Source organism: Sus scrofa, chromosome 8, assembly GCF_000003025.6.
Source record: "Sus scrofa isolate TJ Tabasco breed Duroc chromosome 8, Sscrofa11.1, whole genome shotgun sequence".
NCBI lineage: Eukaryota > Metazoa > Chordata > Mammalia > Artiodactyla > Suidae > Sus > Sus scrofa.
Window position 1 is genome coordinate 40,092,423 of NC_010450.4, and position 23,168 is coordinate 40,115,590.

The 23,168-nt window shown below is 39.7% G+C and overlaps 1 protein-coding gene across 2 annotated transcripts in view; it reads right to left on the reverse strand.

Moving 5' to 3' along the window:
* The window catches only part of SCFD2 (sec1 family domain containing 2), a 430,377-nt gene that overhangs the window by 376,895 nt on the left and 30,314 nt on the right, over positions 1–23,168 (reverse strand). For both annotated transcript variants that reach the window (XM_003482381.4, XM_021101212.1), the window contains exon 3: positions 474–601. In XM_003482381.4, the coding sequence (XP_003482429.2) occupies positions 474–601 (128 nt within the window). The remainder of the gene's footprint in view (positions 1–473; positions 602–23,168) is intronic.

Genomic DNA, 23,168 nt, shown 5'->3' on the forward strand with positions numbered 1-23,168 from the left:
GGTGGGGGGGCTAACACTGATATGACCAGTAGTTGACTACTCTAAGGGTGAGGGGCCAGGACAGAACGTATCCATCTGCTCACCTATTTGTCAGCAGAGTACTTCATTCGTCAGTTCAAAACCAATGAAAGATCTTCTATCCACAGTAAGTGGGGAGGAGGGGGAAAAGAATGAGGAGGAGTTGTTCAGACCAATTCTGATAGTTCTGGGTCAAATAACTAACAGAATATAGTCTTTGCATTGTAAGCCAAGACTCTCCTGGACTTTCCAAAGCTGAGTTTAAGAAAAGGGCTCATGGCTGAGCCCCGAGGGCATGTGTACAAATTCCTTCTCTACTCTTTCAACAGCTTACAAACGTCTTCAATACTTTCACCTAGATGCCACACTGGCTGGGTCCACCCAGCATAAATGAAGCTCCTCAGAGCTGGTGGGGGCGGGAGGGTCCCTGTCTGTGGGGGAAGCTGATAGCTTACCCATACTCATCTTGATTGGCAGATTTTCTCTGCTGGCTGCTTCCACTAGATGTCTCCGGACTTCCATCACTGCCTCTTTGTGCTTGGTGTTCAGTAAGGCTTCCCACAGGGCTTTGGCTGCGGGGTCACTGAAATAAAACCACAGTAACAGCTTTATAGCAAATTTCTACCAAATAACAGATGGATGGCGAGCAAAAAAATTTCTTAAATACTTTTTTGAGCACGAATGTAGTCTCTCTCACTGATAGACTTTAAGTATTAGGATTAAATAAAGAATAAATAAAGAATATCGAATATCCATTCTAATCAGCACAAAACATTGAGAAATTAAGGAGACAATAAAATCAAGCCCCCCAAAGTAGTGAGGGAGCTATAAAATGCTATGAGAAATGTGGGGCAACTATATGATAAATTTTGGGGGGAATCTGCATTTAAAAGTATTCTGGAATATGACTGAACATTGCTAGAGTAACACAGAAATGTCATGCAAGCCAAAATTTAATACCTATTCAAAAATGATGTGTCATGATTATATAAACACATCAATTTCAGATAATATATTTGTCCGAGAAACAGAAAGCTATGAGGAATGAGAATTCCCTTTCCAAAATTACACCATAGAATTCCTAATGAGCAGGTTTCCAAGTGAATGAAAATCGGGAATTAGGCTAAGTAACCATGGCCTTCAGTCACCCAGTTTGGGCCTTGGGTTGAAAAGAGGGCACCACTAAGGGAGCCTTGACAATGGACCGTTGATAAGAGCACGAAGCACTGCACTATGCAGGGTCTCATCTGGGCTCACTTTGACGACAGCCCTCTGTCTCACTCAACACGCCACATCCCAGTTATAAATGAGTACAGTGTTCTTTCCGGAAGATCTCTGCATGTAGCCAAGAATACACATTTGTAGTAACGTTTTAAAAACGGAGTACAAAGAAACAAAGATGACTCCTGTCCCTTTCTAAGGGCATTTTCCTCCGCTTAAAGCCCCAGTAACACTTCTATCCAGTTAGCAACAGTTTGATAATTAATGCATTTTTAAAGTTTCGTCTTAAAATTTATATATAATAAGAAATGAGTTTGCTTTAAAATTATACCTAATAATCTTTCATATCTGAGTTTGACTTGGAATAATGGGATGATTTATTTCAAACTGAGTTTAATGTCTGGCACATAATTACCTTTCATTAAATAGTAGTTATTTTTATTATCATTTTTTTTTTCTTTGTGTTTTGGGCCACATCCACAACGTATGGAAGTTCCCAGGCTAGGGGCTGAATCAGAGCTGCAGCTGCTGGCCTGCACTGCAGCCACGCCCACACCAAGTCCGAGCAGCATCTGCAACCTATGCCACAGCTCACAGCAAGGTCAGGGATCGAACTTTCATCCTCATGGATACTAGTCAGGTTTGTTACCACTGATCCACAATAGGAACTCCTCACCTATATTTTCTGAGTGAACTAACATCATTGTTCAACATATTCCACTTGTTTTGATCTGATCAAAACTGGCATCATTATAATTCCTAACCTAATATTCTAAGTTTAGTTGAAATGAGCAGGTAAACTACATGCCAAGTCCTATTCTCGGTGGTTGGAATATCAAAAAAACAAGGCATAAGCATTCAGTGATTTACTGTCTCATAGAAGAGGCAGACATGTAAGCAAAGAAATTAACAACAAAAAAAGTATGGTAAGAGGCATGGTCAAAGTTGGCATAGATTCTCTGGTAGCATAAAGGAGGGGCTCCAATCTTGGCTGGGAGGGCAGGGACTCAGATAATGATCTCTGCTGAAAATGATGACCACATGCACAGATACAAAAGCATCCAAGGGAAGAAGTTATAATTCAAAATGGGAAGGAGGACGGTAAAGAAAATCTTCAAGAAAGATGTAAAATCTTGACTGCCAAAATTGAATCAAAAAGAAATAAGCCAACTGAACAGACCCATCACTAGAAATGAAATTGAACATGTAATGAAAACAAAAGTCCAAGACCAGATGACTTCACAGGCGAATTCTACCAAACATACAAAGAACTTATACCCATCCTTCTTAAACTTTTCCAAAAGGCTGAAGAAGGAATACTCTCAAAGACAGTCTATGAAGCTACCATCACCCTAATACCAAAACCAAAGATACTACCAAAAAGGAAAATTATAGGCCAATATCTTTGATGAATATAGACGCAAAAATTCTCAATAAAATTTTGGCCAAAAGAATCCAACAATATATAAAAAAGATCATACATCATGAGTAAGTGGGATTCATCCCAAGTTCACAAGGATGATGCAACATATGCAAATCAATGTCATACACCACATTAACAAAAAAAAGTCAAAAACCACATGATCACCTCAGTAGATGCAGAAAAAGCATGTGACAAAATCCAGCATCCATTCATGATAAAAACTCTTATCAAAGTGGGTATAGAAGGAAATAACTTAACATAATAAAAGCCATTTATGACACAGCAAATACAATACTCAATGGAGAAAAGCTGAAAGCCTTCCCACTAAAATCTGGAACAAGACAAGGATGTCCACTCTCATCATTTCCATTCAACATAGTATTGGAAGTCCTAGCCACAGCAATTAGACAAACAAAAGAAATAAAAGGTATCCAAATTGCAAAAGAAGAGGTAAAACTGTCACTGTATGCAGATGACATGATACCATATGCACAAAACCATAAGAACGCCACACAAAAACTACTCAACCTGATTGACAAATTCAGCAAAGTAGCAGGATACAAGATTAATGTTCAGAAATCAGTTGCATTTTTGTATATTAAAAACAAAATATTAGAAAAGGAATATAAAAATATAATACCTTTTAAAATTGCACCAAAAAAATTAAATACCTAGGAATAAACCTGACCAAGAAGGTGAGAGACTTATATGCTAAGAACTATAAAACATTAATTAAGAAAATTAAAGAGGATTGAAATGGAAGAGTTCCCATCATGGCACAGTGGAAACAAATCCGACTAGGAACCATGAGGTTGAGGGGTTCAATCCCTGGTCAGCTCAGTGGATTAAAGACCCAGCGTTGCTGTGAGCTGTAGCATAGGTCGCAGACACAGCTCGGATCTGGCATTGCTGTGGCTGTGGTGAGGGCCAGTGGCTGTAGCTCCAATTAGACCCCTAGCCTGGGAACTTCCATGTGCCATGGGTGCGGCCCTTAAAAAAAAAAAAAAAAAAAAGATTCAAAGAAATGTAAAGATATTCCATACTCCTAGGTTGGAAGAATATCATAAAAATGGCCATAGTGCCCAAAGAAATCTACAGATTCAATGCAATCCCTACCAAATTACCCATGACATTTTTCACATAACTACAACAAACTATCCAAAATTTTATAGGGAACCATAAAAGACCCAGAATTGCCAAAGCAATCCTGAGGAACAAAAACCAAGCAGGAGGCATAATTCTCCAAGACTTCAGGCAATAGTACAAAGCTACAGTGATTAAGACAGTGTGGTACACGTATGAAAACAGACATACAGACCAATGGAACAGAATATAGAACCCAGAAATAAACCCAGACACCTACAGTCAATTAATCTTCAACAAAGGAGGCAAGAACATAAAATTGGAAAAAGACAGTCTTTTAAGCATGTATTGCTGGGAAACCTGGACAGCTGCATGCAAATCAAAGAAACCAGAACACACCCTCACACCATGCATAAGAATAAACTTAAAATGGCTTAAAGACGTAAATGTAAGACAAGACATCATCAAACTCCTAGAAGAGAACACAGGCAAAACATTTCTCTGACATCAACTGTACAAATGTTTTCTTAGGTCAGTCTCCTAGGGCAACAGAAATAAAATCAAAAATAAACCAATGGGACTTAATCAAACTGACAAGCTTTTGCACAGCAAAGGAAACCATAAAAAAAATAAAAGAAAAAGGACAACCTACGGAATGGGAGAAAATAATTTCAAATGATGCAACTGACAAGAGCTTAATCTCTAAAATATACAAACAACTTACACAACTCAACAGAAAAAAAACAACAACAATTCAATTAAAAAATGGCCAAAAGACCTGAATAGACACTTCTCCAAATAAGATATGCAGAAGGCTAACAGGCGCATTAAAAAAATATTCACCATCACTGATTATTAGAGAAACACAAATCAAAATTACTATGAGGTACCACCTCACACCTGTCAGAATGGTCATCATTAACAAGTCAACAAATAACAAATGCTGGAGAGGTTGTGGAGAAAAGGGCACCTTCCTACACTGTTCGTGAGAATGTAAATTGGTAAAACCACTATGAAAAACAGTATGGAGGTACCTCAGAAAACTAAATATGGAACTACCCATATGACCCAGCAAGCCCACTCTCAGGCATATATCCAGATAAAACTTTCATTCAAAAAGATACATGCACCTGTATGTTCATTGCAGCCCTGTTCACAATAGCCCAGACATGGAAACAACCTATATGTCCACTGCTAGGAAGATGAATGGGGGAGTAGTGTAGCAGAAACGAATCTGACTAAGAACCATGAGGTAGCGGGTTTGATCCCTGACCTCACTCAGTGGGTTAAGGATCTGGCATTGGGGTGAGTTGTGGTGTAGGTCACAGACATAGCTCAGATTCTGCACTGCTATGGTTCTGGTGCAGGCCAGGAGCTGTAGCTCCAATTCGACCCCTAGCCTGGAAACCTCCACATGCCATAGATGCGGCCCTAAAAAGACCAAAAAAAAAAAAAAAAAGAAGCAGATGAATGGGTTAAGAAGATGTGATATATTCACAACAGAATACTACTCAGCCATAAAAAAAGAACAAAATAATGCCATTTGCACCAACATGGATGGAACTAAAGACTCTCACACTAAGTGAAGTCAGAAAGAGAAAGACAAATACCATATGATATCACTTACATCTGGAATCTAATACACAGCACAAATGAACCTTTTCACAGAAAAGAAACTCATGGACTTGGAAAACAGACTTGTGGTTGCAAAGGGGGAGGGGGAGGGAGTGGAATGGACTGGGAGTCTGGAGTTAATAGATGCAACCTATGGCATTTGGAGTGGATAAGCAATGAGATTCTGCTGTATAGCACAGGGAACTATAACCAGTCACTTGTGATGGAACATGATGGGAGGATAACGTGAGAAAAAGAATGTGTATGTGTGTGTGTGTGAGAGAGAGAGAGAGACTGGGTCACTTTGCTGTACATTAAAAATTGACAGTACACTGTAAATCAAGTTTAATGGAAAAATAAAAATCATGAAAAAAGATATAAAACTTAGTCACAAAACAAAATGAAGAAGAACATTTCAGATGATCATGATCTAGGAACATGACCCTAAGGAGCATTGTTTTGCTCCACGTTCAGGGGCAAAGGGAGGGCAGGAGAAGTGAGTGCAAAGGAAAAGGCAGGAGCTACTCCAGGAAAGCTGTGCATTCCTTGCCGAGGGTAACTGACTTCTACAGGTGACGGGAAGCCAAGGAGTGTATGATTGAATTCCCTTTCTGAGAAGGGCACAACAGCTTAGCAATCATGAGCAAAGTCTTTATCATCATTCAAAACTAGGTCTATACTTATATGTGGAAACTAAAAAAGTAATACAAATGAATCTATGTACGAAACAGACACAATCTCACAGACAGAAAAAACAAACTCGTGCAGTTCCCAATGTGGCACAGTGGAAACAAATCCAACTAGGAACCATGAGGTTGCGGGTTCGATCCCTGCCCTCACTCAGTGGGTTAAGGATGCAGTGTCACCATGCATGAGCTGTAGTGTAGGTCACAGACATGGCTTGGATCTGGCATTGCTGTTGCTCTGGCATAGGCCAGTGGCAACAGCTCCAATTGGACCCCTAGTCTGGGATCCTCCATATGCCTCAGGTGCAACCCTAAAAAAAAAAAAAAAAAAAAAAAAAAAACCTCACAGTTACGAAAGGGGAAAGCAGGGGACATATAAATTAGGACCTTGGGATTAACAAACACACTACTACATATCAAATAGATAAACAACAAGGATTTACTGCATGGCACAAGGAACCATATTCAATATCTTATAATAACCTATAATGGCAAATAATCTGGAATATATATATATTTATTTATAATTGAATCACTTTGCTGTATATGTGAAACTAACACAATGTTATAAAGGAACTATATGATAATTTAAAACAATTTGTTAAACTGGGTCTATTAGCTACAGGGCTTTGGAAGAGTTTCTTAATTTCTCTAAAGTTCTGAAGGCCATGGTGATCCACGGAAAAAATCTGAGCAGGGCAACTACACTCCTCCCAGTTTCCCAAATTTATGGTCCACAATAATTCCTTACTTCTGTTCTCCAAAGCACCTCTTCCCAAACCACAGGGATTTCTCCTACACTCTCAACTCTACACACAGGGCCTCTAGAGTAGAACATTATTGCCTTCCTCTTTTCCATGACAATGTTTCCAAGATCAAGGTAGGTCAGGTAATGCTGTTGTTACCCCAGAAGACTAGTATAATGGTTAAAATGTGAGCTGTGGGGTCAGACAAACCTGAGTTCAAACTCCGACCAATCTCCCTTCACGCTTAGCAGGTGCATGGCCTCTCTGAGCCTCCTCGGACACTCCAAGCACAGGGATGGCTTTCCCTCCTTGCCAGGAATGCTCCTCCTACAAATATCCCTCTCTCTTCAGGTGTCTGCTGAGATGTCACCTTAGCAGAGAGGGCTCCCCTTACTACCCATGCTAAAGAGTGACAACAGCTCATCCCAGCACCTTATCCAAGCATCCCCTTTCCCTACTATGGCTTACTGTCCTGCATAATCCTTACTACCATATGATTTACTGTTTCCATGTTTCTCTGCTTGTTGTCTAGCTCCCTCATAGAAGGTAAGGTCCCTCCACAAAAGCAGAGATTTTTTTTTTTTTTTTGGTCTTTTTGCCTTTTCTGGGGCTGCTCCCATGGCATATGGAGGTTCCCAGGCTAGGGGTCGAATCGGAGCTGCAGCCACCAGTCTACACCAGAGCCACAGCAACGCAGGATCCAAGCCACGTCTTCGACCTACACCACAGCTCACAGCAATGCCGGATCCTTAACCCACTGAGTAAGGTCAGGGATCGAACCCACAACCTCATGGTTCTTAGTTGGATTTGTTAACCACTGAGCCACGATGGAAACTCCAGCAGAGATTTTTTTTTTAATTGTTATTTCCCAAAACAATTTTTTTTCCACTGTACAACATGAGATCCCAGTTACACATATATGTATACATTCTTTTTTCCTCCTATTAATATGCTCTGTCGTAAGAATCTAGACATAGTTCTCAGTGCTACACAGCAGGATCTCATTGTTAATCCATTCCAAAAACAATAGTTTGCATCCGTTAACCCCAAGCTCCCAATCCATCCCATTCCCTCCTCCTTCCCCTGGTCAACCACAAGTCTATTCTCCAAGTCCATGATTTTCTTTTCTGTGGAAAGGTTCATTTGTACTATATATTAGATATGAGATATGAGTGATATCATACGGTATTTGTCTTTCTAACTTCACTCAGGATGAGAGTCCCTAGTTCCATCCATTTTGCTGCAAATGTCATTATTTCATTTTTTATGGCTGAGTAGTATTCCATTGTGTACATATACCACATCTTCCTAATCCAACCATTTGTCGATGGTCATTTGGGGTGTTTCCATGTCTCGGCTATTGTGAACAGAGCTGCAATGAACATGCGGGTGCATGTATCTTTTTTAAGGAAGGTTTTGTCTGGATATATGCCCAAGAGTGGGATTGCTGGATCATATGATAGTTCCATACTCCATACTGGCTGTACCAGCTTACATTCCCATCAACAGTTCAGGAGCGCTCCCTTTTCTCTACAATCCCTCCAGCACTTGTTATTGGTGGACTTATTAATGATGGCCATTCTGACTGGTGTGAGGTGGTATCTCATGGTAGTTTTGATTTGCATTTCTCTAATAATCAGGGATATTGAGCATTTTTTTGTGTATGTGCTTATTGGCCATCTGTACATCTTCCTTGCAAAAATGTCTATTCAGTTCTTTTGCCCATTTTTCCATTGGTTTGTTGGTTTTTTTGCTGTTGAGTTGTGTAAGTTGTTTGTATACTTTAGCGATTAAGCCTTTGTCAGTTGCATCGTTTGAAATTATTTTCTCCCATTCTGTAAAGTGTCTTTTTGTTTTCTTTTTGGTTTCCTTTGCTGTGCAAAAGCTTTGAGTAGGTCCCATTGGTTTATTTTTGCTTTTATTTCTGTTGCTTTGGGAGACTGACCTGAGAAAATATTTGTAAGGTCAATGTCAAAGAATGTTTTGGTATATTCTCTTCCAGGAGTTTGATGGTGTCTCATCTTATATTTAGGTCTTTCAGCCATTTTGAGTTTATTTTTGTGCATGGTGTGAGGGTATGTTCTAGTTTCATTGATTTGCATGCACCTGTCCAGGTTTCCCAGCAATTCTTGCTGAATAGACTGTCTTTTTCCCATTGTATGTTCTTGCCTCCTTCGTCAAAGATTAATTGACCATAGGAGTCAGGGTTTATTTCTGCGTTCTCTGTTCTGTTCCATTGGTCTGTATGTCTATTTCCCCACTACCTAGAACTGTGCCGGGCCATGGTAGGTACACTGAACAAAATACTGAGTGAGCAAACGATGCCTTGTAGTTGTGTAACCTCATGCATGTAACCAATCATCTTTTCCTCTGTTTTCTCGTTTGGGAGATAGAATTAACGTAGTGACTACCTCACAAGGTAGCTGTAAGGATTAAATAAGATAATGCACATAAAGCACTTTCCTGAGTCAGAGTAAATGTGAATAGTTGTGTGGTTGTTGTGGTTGTTAGGACTGTTAATATTGCTATGGGAGATGTCTGAAAATTCAACATTACAAGGGTTTGTAATAGGTAAACACTATGTTTACTAATACAGTAAAATTATACTTAATTATATTGAGTATTGATTGTTTTTTTATATAATCTTTTTCGCCTATACCTAAGTCACGTGGGGCTTTTAATCTCTGGCTCTTTTCTATGAAAATATTTAGAAGAAATATATAGTTTCCATGGTCTCTAAAACACGGATGTGGAGCCAGGTCATGAAAATTGCTTTGTTGATATAAACAATTCTGATTGTTTAGATATGCAGTTGCTAATGTCTACCATTCGTCCAAAACAGTTTCCTAAGCACATCATACCCCAACATTACACAGCGTCATTTCAAGTTTACCAAGCTAATATTCATGAACTAATTCTGGTTCTCTGAATAATCAGCACTGAAGAAGATCAAAGTCATCCTTACTGGCACCTCTGCTGTGTCTTGTGCTCACTTCTTCACCCAGCCACTCTTACTGCTGCTTGGTGATTTACACATGTACTCCCACATGAGCATCTGAGTGGAGCACAGGAATTAATCACTGCCTTTCTCTAATATACTCATAAAAGTTGATCCAATAGACGCTTCACACTATTGAAGTTTCACATGAAATCAATGCCTAATGTCTTAAAAGTCAAGAAAAGTTCACGGAAGTTCACACTAGAGTCATGACAGTGTATTTTATACAATTCTCTATCCTCTCCAACCATACAGACTCTTGAGATCTAATGACAAAATAAGCAATACACAGAGGGCATCACAATAGGGCCAGTGTAGTGGACTAATGGGAGCTGTGCTAGGAGAAGCATGGATTCTGGAACTCAACCACGAAGTGTTCTGGTTCTGCCACTTGCCGGCTTTATGGCCCTGGTAGAGTTACTTAATCTCTCTAACTATGTGTCCTCTCTTATCTGAGGATAGCAGTGGTACATATTCACCGGGTTGTTATGAGAAATGAATGCACTAGTACATCTAAAGCTCCTAGGTCAATGCCTGGCACATGGTAAGTGTCCAATAAACACAGCAGCAGTAGTTGTAGTAATAAAAAAAAATCAGTGGTTGGAATCTTCTCATAAGAAATAGAAGGAAGTCTGTTTTAGAAGTACATTAAAGGAGTTCCTGTCATGGCTCAGCAGAAATGAATCTGACTAGCATCCATGGGGACACAGGTTCAATCCCTGGCCTTGCTCAGTGGGTTGGGGATCCGGCATTGCTGTGAGTTGTGGTGTGGGTCACAAATGCCGCTTGGATCTGGCATTGCTGTGGCTGTGGTGTAGGCCAGCAGCTACAGTTCTAATTGGACCTCTAGCCTGGGAACCTCCACATGCCTCATGTGTCGCCCTAAAAAGACCAAAAAAAAAAAAAAAAAAAAAAAAAAGTAAATTAGTCTCTTCATGTACTTACATACACATATGGATAACCACTGTCAGTAGTTTCATTTTCTAACATGAAAAAGTCAATAATATATAATGCAGAATTCATAATGAAACACACTGCAACACATAGAAAACTCAAACCAAGCAATCCCCTACATATGACAGTTTGATATGAAAAATTTTGATTTTCAGGAATAAAATAAGAAACTCAGCTACAAATTACTTAGCAGCTCAAAGCTTACAAGGAGTGAGAGATTTTCAACAAAGATTTTTAAGCAATGACTTTGGAGCAAATTTCTTATCTCAATTTAATGATACTGAAATTCTATAGACTACACACTACAAGACATTTCAAAACTACAATTGACACTTTTATGAATAGTTCAGGCTCTATAAATATTCCCAGACCAACTTATAAAGTGGATGCAGAACTTTGGGGGTAGAAGTGGACATGAGAAGCAATATTAATCATCTTTACGAGAGTTCCTGTCATGGTGCAGCAGAAACGAATCCACCTAGGAACCATGAGGTTTCGGGTTTGATCCTGGGCCTTGCTCAGTGGGTTAAGGATCCAGTGTTGCCATGAGTTGTGGGATAGAACAGAGGCAGCTCGGATGCTGCATTGCTGTGGCTGTGGGGTAGACCGTAGCTGTAGTTCCAGTTCAACACCTAGCCTGGGAACCTTCATAAGCCGCAGGTACGGTCCTGAAAAAAATTAAAAAATAATCTTTACATCTTCAGCAGGAAGCTATCTAACGCAACACAAAACAGATGAAAATCCATTTCTAGCTTTTGAAGGCATCTAAAGAAAAATTTATAATATGTCTGAGAAAAACACTACAGCTTCAACAAATCAAGGTGTTATTAAACACTATTTACATCTAATCTAAACCCTTTGTGCTCTACTTAAACTTATTTTGTCTTGCTTAGTCTTTTCTCTTAAATTCAAGAATGGCTAGACATCTTTTTCATAATTCAGCCCACCCAGAATCAGTTTATTTCTTTTTTTTTTTTTAATGGCTAACTTAAGGAGGAATTTTTAGTGGGTTTTTTTGTTTTTTTTGTTTTGTTTTGTTTTTGTCTTTTAGGGCCGCACCTGCAGCATATGGAGGTTCCCAGGCTAGGGGTCCAATCAGAACTGTAGCTGCAGGCCCATACCAGAGCCACAGCAACTTGGGATCCAAGCCGCATCTGCAACCTATACCACAGCTCACGGCAATGCCAGATCCTTAACCCAATAAGCAAGATCAGGGATCAAAACCACATCCTCATGGATCCTAGTTGGGTGCACTAACCACTGAGACACGACGGGAACTCCAAGGGAAAGTTTTTAAAGCTAAGTAAACAATAATACTAAAAACCACTACTAAACACCATATTCCACTTAGAAGCATTTCAGAATTTATAAAACAAGTACTTATATCTCACAAGATCCTCACCTCATGAGCTAGGCCATTACCACCACCCCAATTTAAAGAGCCTCAGAGAAGCCAACTGACTTAACCACACTCAACTGTAAATGGCAAAATTAGGACTCATACCTAAGTAACTAGCTTCTGAGCCAATAATCCTTCTACTATATGGTGCCACACTTGCATTATGCGAATCATCAAGGAGAATCCATTGTGTAGAATATCAATTATTTTAAACTTTTCACGTTGAGTTTTCTAATTCTCAATACATCCTCCATTCTCCCTTTAAATTCACACGTGGGCCCATGAAAGATCGGACTGAACCAAGTGAAGAGTGAGGTAGATCCACATCCGCTCATGAAATAGGTGAAGCTTAATCTCAGGATTTTACACCTTTTGCTCTAAACAACATCATATTCCCCTTGTAGGTCACCACTAGCCACTGACCATCACCTGTGACACAATGTCAATCAAGTTCCACTCTTATTCAACCTTCTTAAATATTTCTAAGAAGAAATATATAATGCAGAATTCATAACAAAACACACTGATGAATTTTAAATCATTCTACAAATATACCATTTACAGCAGTGAAAAGACAAAAAAACTAAAGCCTAAATTTCCCTAAGGTATTATTAGCTCTTATTTGATGTTTATTATATCCTTGGGGAAATAAAGAAGGAGAAATAGCCTCTAACTATTTACCACTGATAAAATTGAGACAAAACGAAGCCACCTGCCCAACATCCCACTGTTAACAACAAAAGGAGGTAAGATTTAGGGCTCAGAACTACACTCAGAGTGCCAAGGGCTGTTTCTGTGATCTGGTGTAATTGAGTTTAAATTTCTGGGGCTTTACATCTCCTTATAAATATTTTATTTTATTTCATTTCATTTTATTTTGTCTTTTTGCCATTTATTGGGCTGCTCCCGCAGCATATGGAGGTTCCCAGGCTAGGGGTCGAATTGGAGCTGCAACCACCAGCCTACGCCAGAGCCACAGCAACGCGGGATCCAAGCCGCATCTGCCACCTACACCACAGCTCAGGGCAACACCGGCTCCCCAACCCACTGAGCAAGGCCAGGGATCGAACCTGCAACCTCATGGTTCCTAGTCGGATTAGTTAACCACTGAGCCATGACAGGAACTCCTCCTTATAAATATTACCGTTATTACTTTCATTTATTAAGAACTATGTCATAGGCAATATGACTATTATCTCACTGAACAACAACCCCCAGGAGGAGTATCATTGCCCAGTTTTAACAGTGAGAAAGCTGATTCTTTAAAAGATAATTTACCAAATCATATAACCAAAAAATACGGATTTGAGGCCAGGTCCCTGTGAACTCCAAAATTTATTAACCATGATTCTGTTCTGTAAAATAAAAGGCTCTAACTTCTGAGATTCCCTGGGTCCCTAACAAGCTATATTTCTAGGGTTTCCCCCATGCCCTAGTACTCCAAGTTCACATGTATGAAGCTGATTTTTGCCACACTCAGTAAAAGATAGGTGACTATCCCATGTTGTTACTTCTTTTATTAAAACTCTATTTTTTTACTTTTATTCCTTTTTTTTTTTTTTTTTTGCTTTTTTTTTTAGGGCTGCACTGTGGCATATGGAGGTTCCCAGGCTAGGGGGTCTAATCAGAGGTACAGCTGCCAGCCTATGCCACAGCCACAGCAACACCAGATCTGAGCCGCGTCTGCAACTTACACCACACCTCATGGCACTGCCAGATCCTTAACCCACTGAGCGAGGCCAGGGACTGAACCCGCAAGCTCCTGGTTCCTAGGCAGATTTGTTTCCGCTGCACCACGAGGGGAACTCCCTACTTTTATTCTTATTTATTTATTTATTTATTTATCCTTTTTGGACAACCCACAGCATATGGAGTTCCCCACAGCATAGGAAGCTCCCCAGCCAGGGATCAGATCCCAGCCACAGTTGTGACCAATGCTGGATCCTTAAACCCACTGTGCCGGACCAGGGATGGAACCTGTGAGATTGCTGATCCCATTACGCTATAGCAGGAACTCCTTTGTTTTTATTTCTTTCTTTTTAAATTTTATGTCAGTATAGTTGATTTAAAATGTGTTTTATTCTGTACAGCAAGGTGATTCAGTTATACATACATATACTTTTTATTCATATTTTTTGACCTTATGGTTTATCGCAGGATATGGAACCTAGTTCCCTGTGCTATACAGTAGGACCTTGCTGTTTATCCTTCCTATATATAATAGTTTGCCTCTGCAAATCCCAAACTCCCAATCCTCCCTCCCCTCTTCCTTCCCCTCCTCCCTTGGCAGGCATAAGTCTGTTCTCTGTATCTGTGAGCCCAAAATCCTTTTTCTTTTTCACAAGCCCAGGGATAGTAATAAAGATAGTTAATGAAGAACACGCTCAACAGCTCACAGAATAAATTAATTTTCTACCCTTTTCACTGTCTTTAAAGTGACGTTTTCTAATGAAATAAACTTTATTTCACTGTAGCTATTAGAACACAATTTGATTTGTTTCAATAGATTCCTTGAAAGATAAAAAAGCAGAATATTTGTCCTTTGAAAAGATCCATTTTATGACTATGAAATGTAATTCATTTCTATACTGTCAGTAACTACAAAAAATGTCACATACATACTAAATTTACATCCTTTTTTGATAAACTGATTATCCTGTATCCTTAAAAATCAAACTATTATGATAAAATAGCATGTTTGAGGAAGACAATAGGCCAGAAATATACACACAATAATAGCCTACTAGAATTTGCTTTTTTAAGTCTCAGGAGATTTCTCTGCAGGAAGATATGGTCCTTTTAGGTAATTCCTGGCTCTTTATTCACCAGAATTACTCAGCTCTGAATGACATCTTAGAAGCTGCCTTGGTTTGGCATATATAAATATCAAGTGCAGGCGGCTTGAAACTAACAGGAAATACTCATCACGAAACGAAACATTTAAAGACAGCATTAATTTTTAAAAGGTGGCTAAATGTTGAATCATGGCGCTACTTCAATCAAGTGGCAGGCATGCAATTTAGAGACTGAGGGTAAAATGAGACTGCACACCATTATCTTGTGACTCAACTCAGAGAAATGGTTTCTCCATGGAATGCCCGGGAAGCTAAGATGACTCACAATTTGCAATAACAGTCACACTATTCCAACCGAAAAACGAAGACAACAATAAATAAATAAATAAACACTGTCAGCTCATTTTCAACAGAGCACACTCTGAGTCATGGTTTTCCGCAGCGGGGAATAATGGCTTCCATCAGTGATGAGCTTAATGAGCTATGAAGGTAGGTTTGTTAATTAAACTATTTACAGAGGTTTCAAGAGTCATCTTTCCTCCTGACTACTTTTGAAAACAATTACCTCATCTTCAACAAAATTACCCGTTAACCTTCATCTCAGGAGAAGAGGAATAGCTAAACACAAAAGGATGGTGAAGGAGGCCTGCGATGCTGGAAAGCAGTGCTTTGTTGAATCTTCTATTGAATCTGTGGGCTGGGCATTCACTGAGACCCTGCAGCCACAGACAAGAGCAGCCTCCCATGATCCGTCCTCATGGAGCTGGTGACCAAGCAGGGAAGCGAGGAATGGGCATGTGCCTGGAGATGAGGTGACAAAAGCAGAGAAAGGAAGCTCGGGGACAGTAGAATTACCAAACTGGGTCTGGGTGTGAGGGCAGAGGTCAGGAGGTAGCTGAGGATGCCACAGTAAGGCTTGAAAATGAGCAGGAATTAGCCAGTTCAAGAACAGAGTAAGAGCGGTCTAGGAGAGACAGAATCATGGGCAGGGGTTCTAAGAAGAGATCTTGAGACCTTTTCCCAGAAATGGAAAAAAAGTATGAATGGACATAAAGATCTAGTTTGACACTGCCCTCGGCTCACATCAAATTATGCAAGGCCAGGAACCCACTTTAGCGATAGCAGACATTTTTTCAAAGGGCAACTACAGAATCTTCAGCTATGGACAGACCTAATCAGATTCATATTATTTAAAGATCACTCTGGCCTCGTTGCAGAGAATGGATGGTTGAGGGGCTACTGCATAGTGTAAGCAAGAACTGATGGCTTGGACTAGAGTGACCTCCCAAAGCTATCAGATCCTATCATTGCCCTACTCAAAACCCTTCCATGCTTCCACTACTATTACATTGAAACCTTCTTTTGGCCAACAAGCTTATACACGTTTGTGCATTCCTATATCTACATCTTTACCTCTCACCTTCACAGCTTCATTCATTAGGCCTGAGCAACAGTGCCCTGATTTGAGCCCCTTGAATGGATAAAAGTATGTTCCCAATTCAGGGCCTTTATACTGGCGATTCCCTTTGCCTGGAGCCCTGTTCCTTCAGATGCTCACTGACTAGGTCTCATTCATTTGATACATATTTACTGAGCTCCTACCAAAGGCCAGTTCTGTTGTAGGGACAGCTCAAGGCCTCCCTCCCTCCTTGACCACTCCAGCTAATGTGACACTTCCCATTGCAAATCCTGTGTGTCCTATTTTATTTACAACAGGTGTCACTCACTCAAATTAGGTACTGTTAAATAGAATTTGTTTTAATGAACTGGACGGAAGTGGTCAGAGGGCATCAAGGACAGAAATTTTCTGACTTTCTCAGAATGTCAACATCTGGGGCCCATTGGTGGCAGTGTACCCAGGCCATCAACATCCCATGGGCCCTGGACTGTGCCAGGCACAGGAGGTGTAACAGTGCACAGGGATGAACAAGTCAGGCACAAACATTCCCTCAGCAGCCTCCAAAGTCTAGTTGGAAAGAACAGACACTAAACTAGTAGTTATGAGCTAATATACTGTGAGCTGTTATAGGAAATAAAGGTACGATCTATGGAAGCAAAGATATGAGTGGAGGTGAGGAAGGGACAAGAGCAACATGTGGGTGGATGGGCAAAAGGTGGGAAAGCAGAACACTGAGGGCCTGAAAGAAGAAGTTCAGTGTAGCTGCAACCATGAGTGTGAGCCAACCGGAGGGAGGGCAAGGAGGTGGCAGGAAAAAGATGGAGAAGACGAAGACTGAGAAAAGAAGCAAGGGAAAGATCTAGGAGGGTTTCTAACAAGTAGCCTTTATTCAAAGGGGAACGGAAAGCCACCAGAGGATTTTACCACAAAGAAGTTAGATTTATTGATCCTTGCACAGTTAAACTATATAAATAAGCAGTTTTACACAAGTGGATATTAAAACTATAATGCTTTCAAAGTGCGCAGATAAAATTTAACTTTTATATATTGCCAAACTATGTGAATATATAATCAACTTATTTCTTTCTATTGAAGGGTCTTCTGTTGGTTTTATTCCTTTTTTCAACAGACATGAGGGCCTACTTTGCACCAGCCCCTATTCTTGGGATTGGGGATACATTAAGAACAGATATACAACCACTCCCTTCAAGTAATTTATGCTCTGAAGTCTATTTTCCAAACACAGTACATGGAAATCAAAAAGTAAAAGGAGGATTTTCCGTTGCAGCATAGCAGAAATGAATCCAACTAGTATCTGTGAGGATGGGGGTTTGATCCCTGGCCTTGCTCAGTGGGTTGGGTATCCGGTGGTATAGGTCTCAGTCACAGCTGGCATCCTGTGTTGCTGCGGCTGAGGTGTAAGACAGCAGCAACTCTGATTCACCCCCTAGCCTGGGAACTTCCATATGCCACAGGTGCAGTCCTAAAAAGAAAAAAAAAAAAAAAAAAGAGAGAGATAGAGAAAGTAAAAGGCACTCAAATAAAAAGTTCCTTAGAAATCACTCAGCGTACTTCTCTTTTATAGAAAACTGTGACTATGAGAAATCAAGTATCTTTTTCAAGGTCACAAAGCTTTAGTGGAAAAGCCACAACACTACAATAATGACTAGAAAACAAAAACAGCACAGAAGATGTTCAAGGACACCACAAAAACCCCAAAAACAACAACAGAAACAGCCTCTCTGGTTCAACAACTGAAAGGAAGAGACTATTTGAAAGAGGTTTTCTATCCACTGTCATATTTTTTAAAGAATGTTCCCATAACTATCAAATAAACTGCTGAAAAAGATATAATCACTTAAAAAATGTTAAACTCCATATCACATTGAAGTGCATTTCAGGGAAGAAGCAGAGTAGAATGGAAAAAGCAGGAGCTATGACTCAGCTCCTGTGATCCAGTCTCATGGATACTATATATCTATTACACTATAGAAAGGTGATTTTCATTACTTGCTCAAGACATTCGCTCAAGAATAAAGCACCATACAAATTTACTTCCTATTGCTCTAACTAGGCGAGAAGCTGCCCTTTTTTCCTTTTTTTTGTCTTTTGAAGGCCACACCCATGGCATATGGAGGTTCGAATCAGAGCTGCAGCTGCCAGCCTACACCACAGCCACAGCAATCCCAGATCTGAGATGCGTCTGTGACCTACACCACAGCTCATGGCAATGCTGGATGCTTAATCCACTGAGCGAAGCCAGGGATCAAATCTGTGTCCTCATGGATGCTAGTCAGATTTGTTTCTGCTGATATGACAGGGACTTCCAAAGCTGTCATTTTAAATGCATGAATAAATGAATAAATCTGTTATCAACTTTCAATTAGTGTAATAGTTTTGTGACCTATATGCTTTTAGTCTGGTATTCAAAAATTTTAAATGCCCTAAAAAATGCATGGGCCCATTCTATTGATCTATAGCTAATAGAAATCTATCTGTGTGACAGGTTCCAGATCATAAATGCACTAGAATGACTTTAACAGTGCAGATATCACAACCTTGGGTTAAGAAAACTAAAGTGAAGGATAAAACATTGTTTAAATCCAGAATAAACAACCGCATACAAGCTTTACAATGTTCAGAATAATAAAAGAACAATCTTCAACTGATAATCAAAGTTTCCTCTCTTTCCAAAAATACTCCAGCTCATCATTTATTCCTTCATTCGGCATGGCAATAAGCCAATGAAAACACTTAAAAAAGGACCAGAAACATAATATATAAACTGACAGTCATAGAAAATAACTGGAAGAAACTGAACTTCATCTCAGTACAGAAAAAAATACTTTTTATTCCTACTCTCTATCAGCTCATTAATGATAATAACCGTAATCAATACAAACTTATCATTTGCTCATAACAAACAATACAGTATAGAGAAGACTGTTTTTCATATGCATTCCCAACGCATAAACAGATTAACTCAATATGAAGACTTTAAATTGCTAACACAATTAGAGTTCTTAAAAAGTCAAATACACATCCCCTCTATGCACATTTTTCTGACTATATTCAAAGATATACTTTGAATTCCATGACCCATTCTGAAGGCCAGCACTTGCTCCAATGGTAACTCTACTCTAGGCTGGATTACATCTGTGTGTTTTGGCTTGAATTTCAAGACTTGGAAAGTTGAGGGCTAGTTCATGTGTAAAGAAACTCTAAGATAATAAGCTATAGGTTCTTAGAAGCAAACTAAGAAGCAAACTAAATGTCCATCAACAGAGAGATGAATAAAGATGTAGGAGTTCCCGTCGTGGCGCAGTGGTTAACGAATCCGACTAGGAACCATGAGGTTGCAGGTTCGGTCCCTGGCCTTGCTCAGTGGGTTAACCATCCGGCATTGCTGTGAGCTGTGGTGTAGGTTGCAAACGCGCCTTGGATCCCGCGTTGCTATGGCTCTGGTGTACGCCAGTGGCTCCAGCTCCGATTCAACCCCTAGCCTGGGAACCTCCATATGCCGCCAGGAGCGGCCCAAGAAATAGCAAAAAGACAAAAAAAAAAAAAAAAAAAAAAAAAAGAAGATGTAGTATATATATATACAATGTAATATTATTCAGACATAAACAGGACTGAAACAATGTCACCTGCAGCAACAAGGATGGACCTACAGATTACCATACTAAGTGAAATAAGGCAGACAGAGAAAGACAAATATCATATCACTTATGTGTGGAATCTGAAAACAATTATGCAAATGGACTTATTATAAAACATAGACCCACAGACTTCAAAAACAAAATTATGATTAGCAAAGGGGAAAGGTCAGTGGGAGTGATAAATTAGGAGTTTGGGATTAATACATATACACTACTATATATAAAATAGATAATCAACAGGGACTTACTGTATATCACAGGGAACTCTAGTCAATATTTTGTAATAACCTATATGAGAAAAGAATATGAAAAAATATACATTTGTGTGTCTACACATATAACTGAATCACTTTGCTATACAGCTAAAACACAACATTGAAAATCAACTACACTCCAATATAAAATAAAAATTAAATTTAAAAAAAAAAGTGTAGTAACGGAGACGGAATTAAGATGGCGGAATAGAAGGACTGGAGCTCAACTTCTCTCCTAAAAACAACAAAATTCACAACTAAAGACTGAGCAATCTCCACCCAAATGGACCGGAAACCCATACCCTACTCCAGAAGAAAAAGAGGAGGCCACATCCACAGGTAGGAGGGGTGATTTCGTGATATAAACAACCCCATACCTCCCGGGTGGGAAGCTCCACAGACTAAAAACTAACTGGCTCACAGAGACTCACCTACAGGAGTGAGAGTTCTGAGCCCCACATCAAACCCTCACATGCTGGGATCTGTCACTGGGAGAAAGATCCCCTGGAGCATCTGGCATTGAAGGCCAGCAGGGATTGTGTGCAGGAGCTCCACAGGACTGGGGGAAATGGAGACCCCATTCTTAAAAGGCACACACAGACTTCCACGTGTACTAGGTCCCAGGGCAGAGTGAGGTCTCCACAGGAACCTAAGTCAAACCTGACTGCAGTTCTTGGAGGACATCATGGGAAAACAGGGGTGAATGTGGCTTGTTGTGAGGGAAGGACATTGAAGGCAAAGCTCTCGGGAATATTCAGCAGCTGCCTTTCTCTGGAGGTGGCCATTTTGGGAAAATCTGGCCCCACCCGTCAGTCAGTGCTGAGAAGCCCCAGGGCAAACAACAATCCAGGTGGGATCACAGCCCCACCCCTCAGTAAACAGGCTACCTAAAGACCCCTCAGGCACACAGCCGCCTCTAATCCCATCCAGAGACTAAGCCCCACCCACCAGAGGGATTAGAATTGGCTCCACCTACCAGTGGGCAGGCATCAGCCCCTCCCATCAGGAAGCCTATAGCAAGCCCCCCATACAGACTTCAGCCACAAGGGGGGCAGACACCAGAAGTAAGAGAGGCTACAGCTCTATTATCTATAAAAAGGTCACCACACCAAAAACCTATAAAAATGAAAAGACAGAGAACTATAACTCAGATGAGGGAGAAAGGAAAAACCCCAGAAAATCAGCTAAGCAATGAGGAGATTCTCAGCCTCCAGGAAAAAGACCTTAGACTGTCAATGCTGAAGATGATGCAAGACATTGGAAATAAACTGGAGGCAAAGATGGATAACTTACAGGAAACACTGACCAAAGAGATACAAGATATAAAACTTAAACAAGAAGAGATGCAAAATACAATAACTGAAATAAAAAATTCACTAGAAGCAGCTAACAGCAGAATACAGGAGGCAGAAGAACAAATAAGCGAGGTGGAGGACAGATTAGAAGAAATTACGGATGCAGAACAGAAAAGAGAAAAAAGATTGAAAAAAAAAATGAAGAGAGTCTCAGGGAACTCTGGGACAATGTTAAACGCACCAACATCCGTATTATAGGGGTGCCAGAAGGAGAAGAGAGAGAGAAGGGGACAGAAAAAATATTCCAAGAGATAATAGCCGAAGATTTCCCTAACATGGGAAAGGAACCACTCACTCAAATCCAGGAGGCACAAGTACCATATAAAATAAACCCAAGGAGGAACATACTGAGACACATAATAATCAAACAGACCAAAATTAAAGACAAAGAGAAAATCTTGAAAGCAGCTACGGAAAAGAAACAAGTAACATACAAGGGAACCCCGATAAGGTTATCGGCAGATTTTTCAGCAGAAACTCCGCAGTCCAGAAGGGAGTAGCATGATATACTTCACGTGATGAAAGGAAAAAACCTCCAACCAAGATTACTCTACCCAGCAAGGTTCTCACTCAGATTTGAAGGAGAAATAAAAACCTTCTCAGATAAGCAAGAGCTGAGAGAATTCAGCAACACTAAACCAGCCTTACAACAAATACTAAAGGAACTTCTCTAGGCAGGAAAGAAAAGTTCAGCAACAGGAAACAAAAATTCCACAAATGACAAGGCTCACCAGTAAAGGCATATATACAGTAAAGATACGAAATCATCCATGCACAATTATACCATCAAAATCAGAAATCATGAGAAGAGGTGGGTACAAATGCGGGACACTGGAGATGAACTTGCAATTAAGAGAACAACAACTTAAAACAATCTCATATACATATAGACTCTTATATCAAAACTTCAGAATAACTGCAAACCAAAAATCTACAATTGGTACACAAACAAGGAATCTCTGGAGAAGAAATATATCTCATAGTAAATAAGTGCATAATCCACCATGAAGGGGGTCATTTGACATCATTTTTGGAATGCTAAAGTCTTCTTAGATCTGATTCTGATTTCCTCTCCATCAAAGAACTTATGATAATTATAATTAAATAATGCCACTGTACAATTAAATAATACAGTTCTACAATTGTATTATTAATAACCATTTCTCTCCATGGTACAATGTAAAGTCTATAATGTCTTGTTTATCACATCACCTAGAATGGTGTAATGCCTTTATTGAAGAATCAATGAGATGGAACAAATTGTGAGGACATATTTATATAGTTACAGTTTTTTAACCAATTTATGCATTTTATATTTTACTTATTTTCAGAGGCTGTATTATTTTTGTTATGCTTACCAGTTGTTATTCTTTTTACTATGCTATATAAAATATTTAATATTCTTTACTGGTTTTTGTTTGGGTTTTGGTTCAGGTAGAATAAGAATTTGGTTTAGTTTGGTCCTATTATTTACCATATTAACTGCTATATATTTTATAAAGGTATTTTGTACCATGCCCTTTGGCACTTTAAAAATACAGAACCTTGTTGAAATGTTAATAGG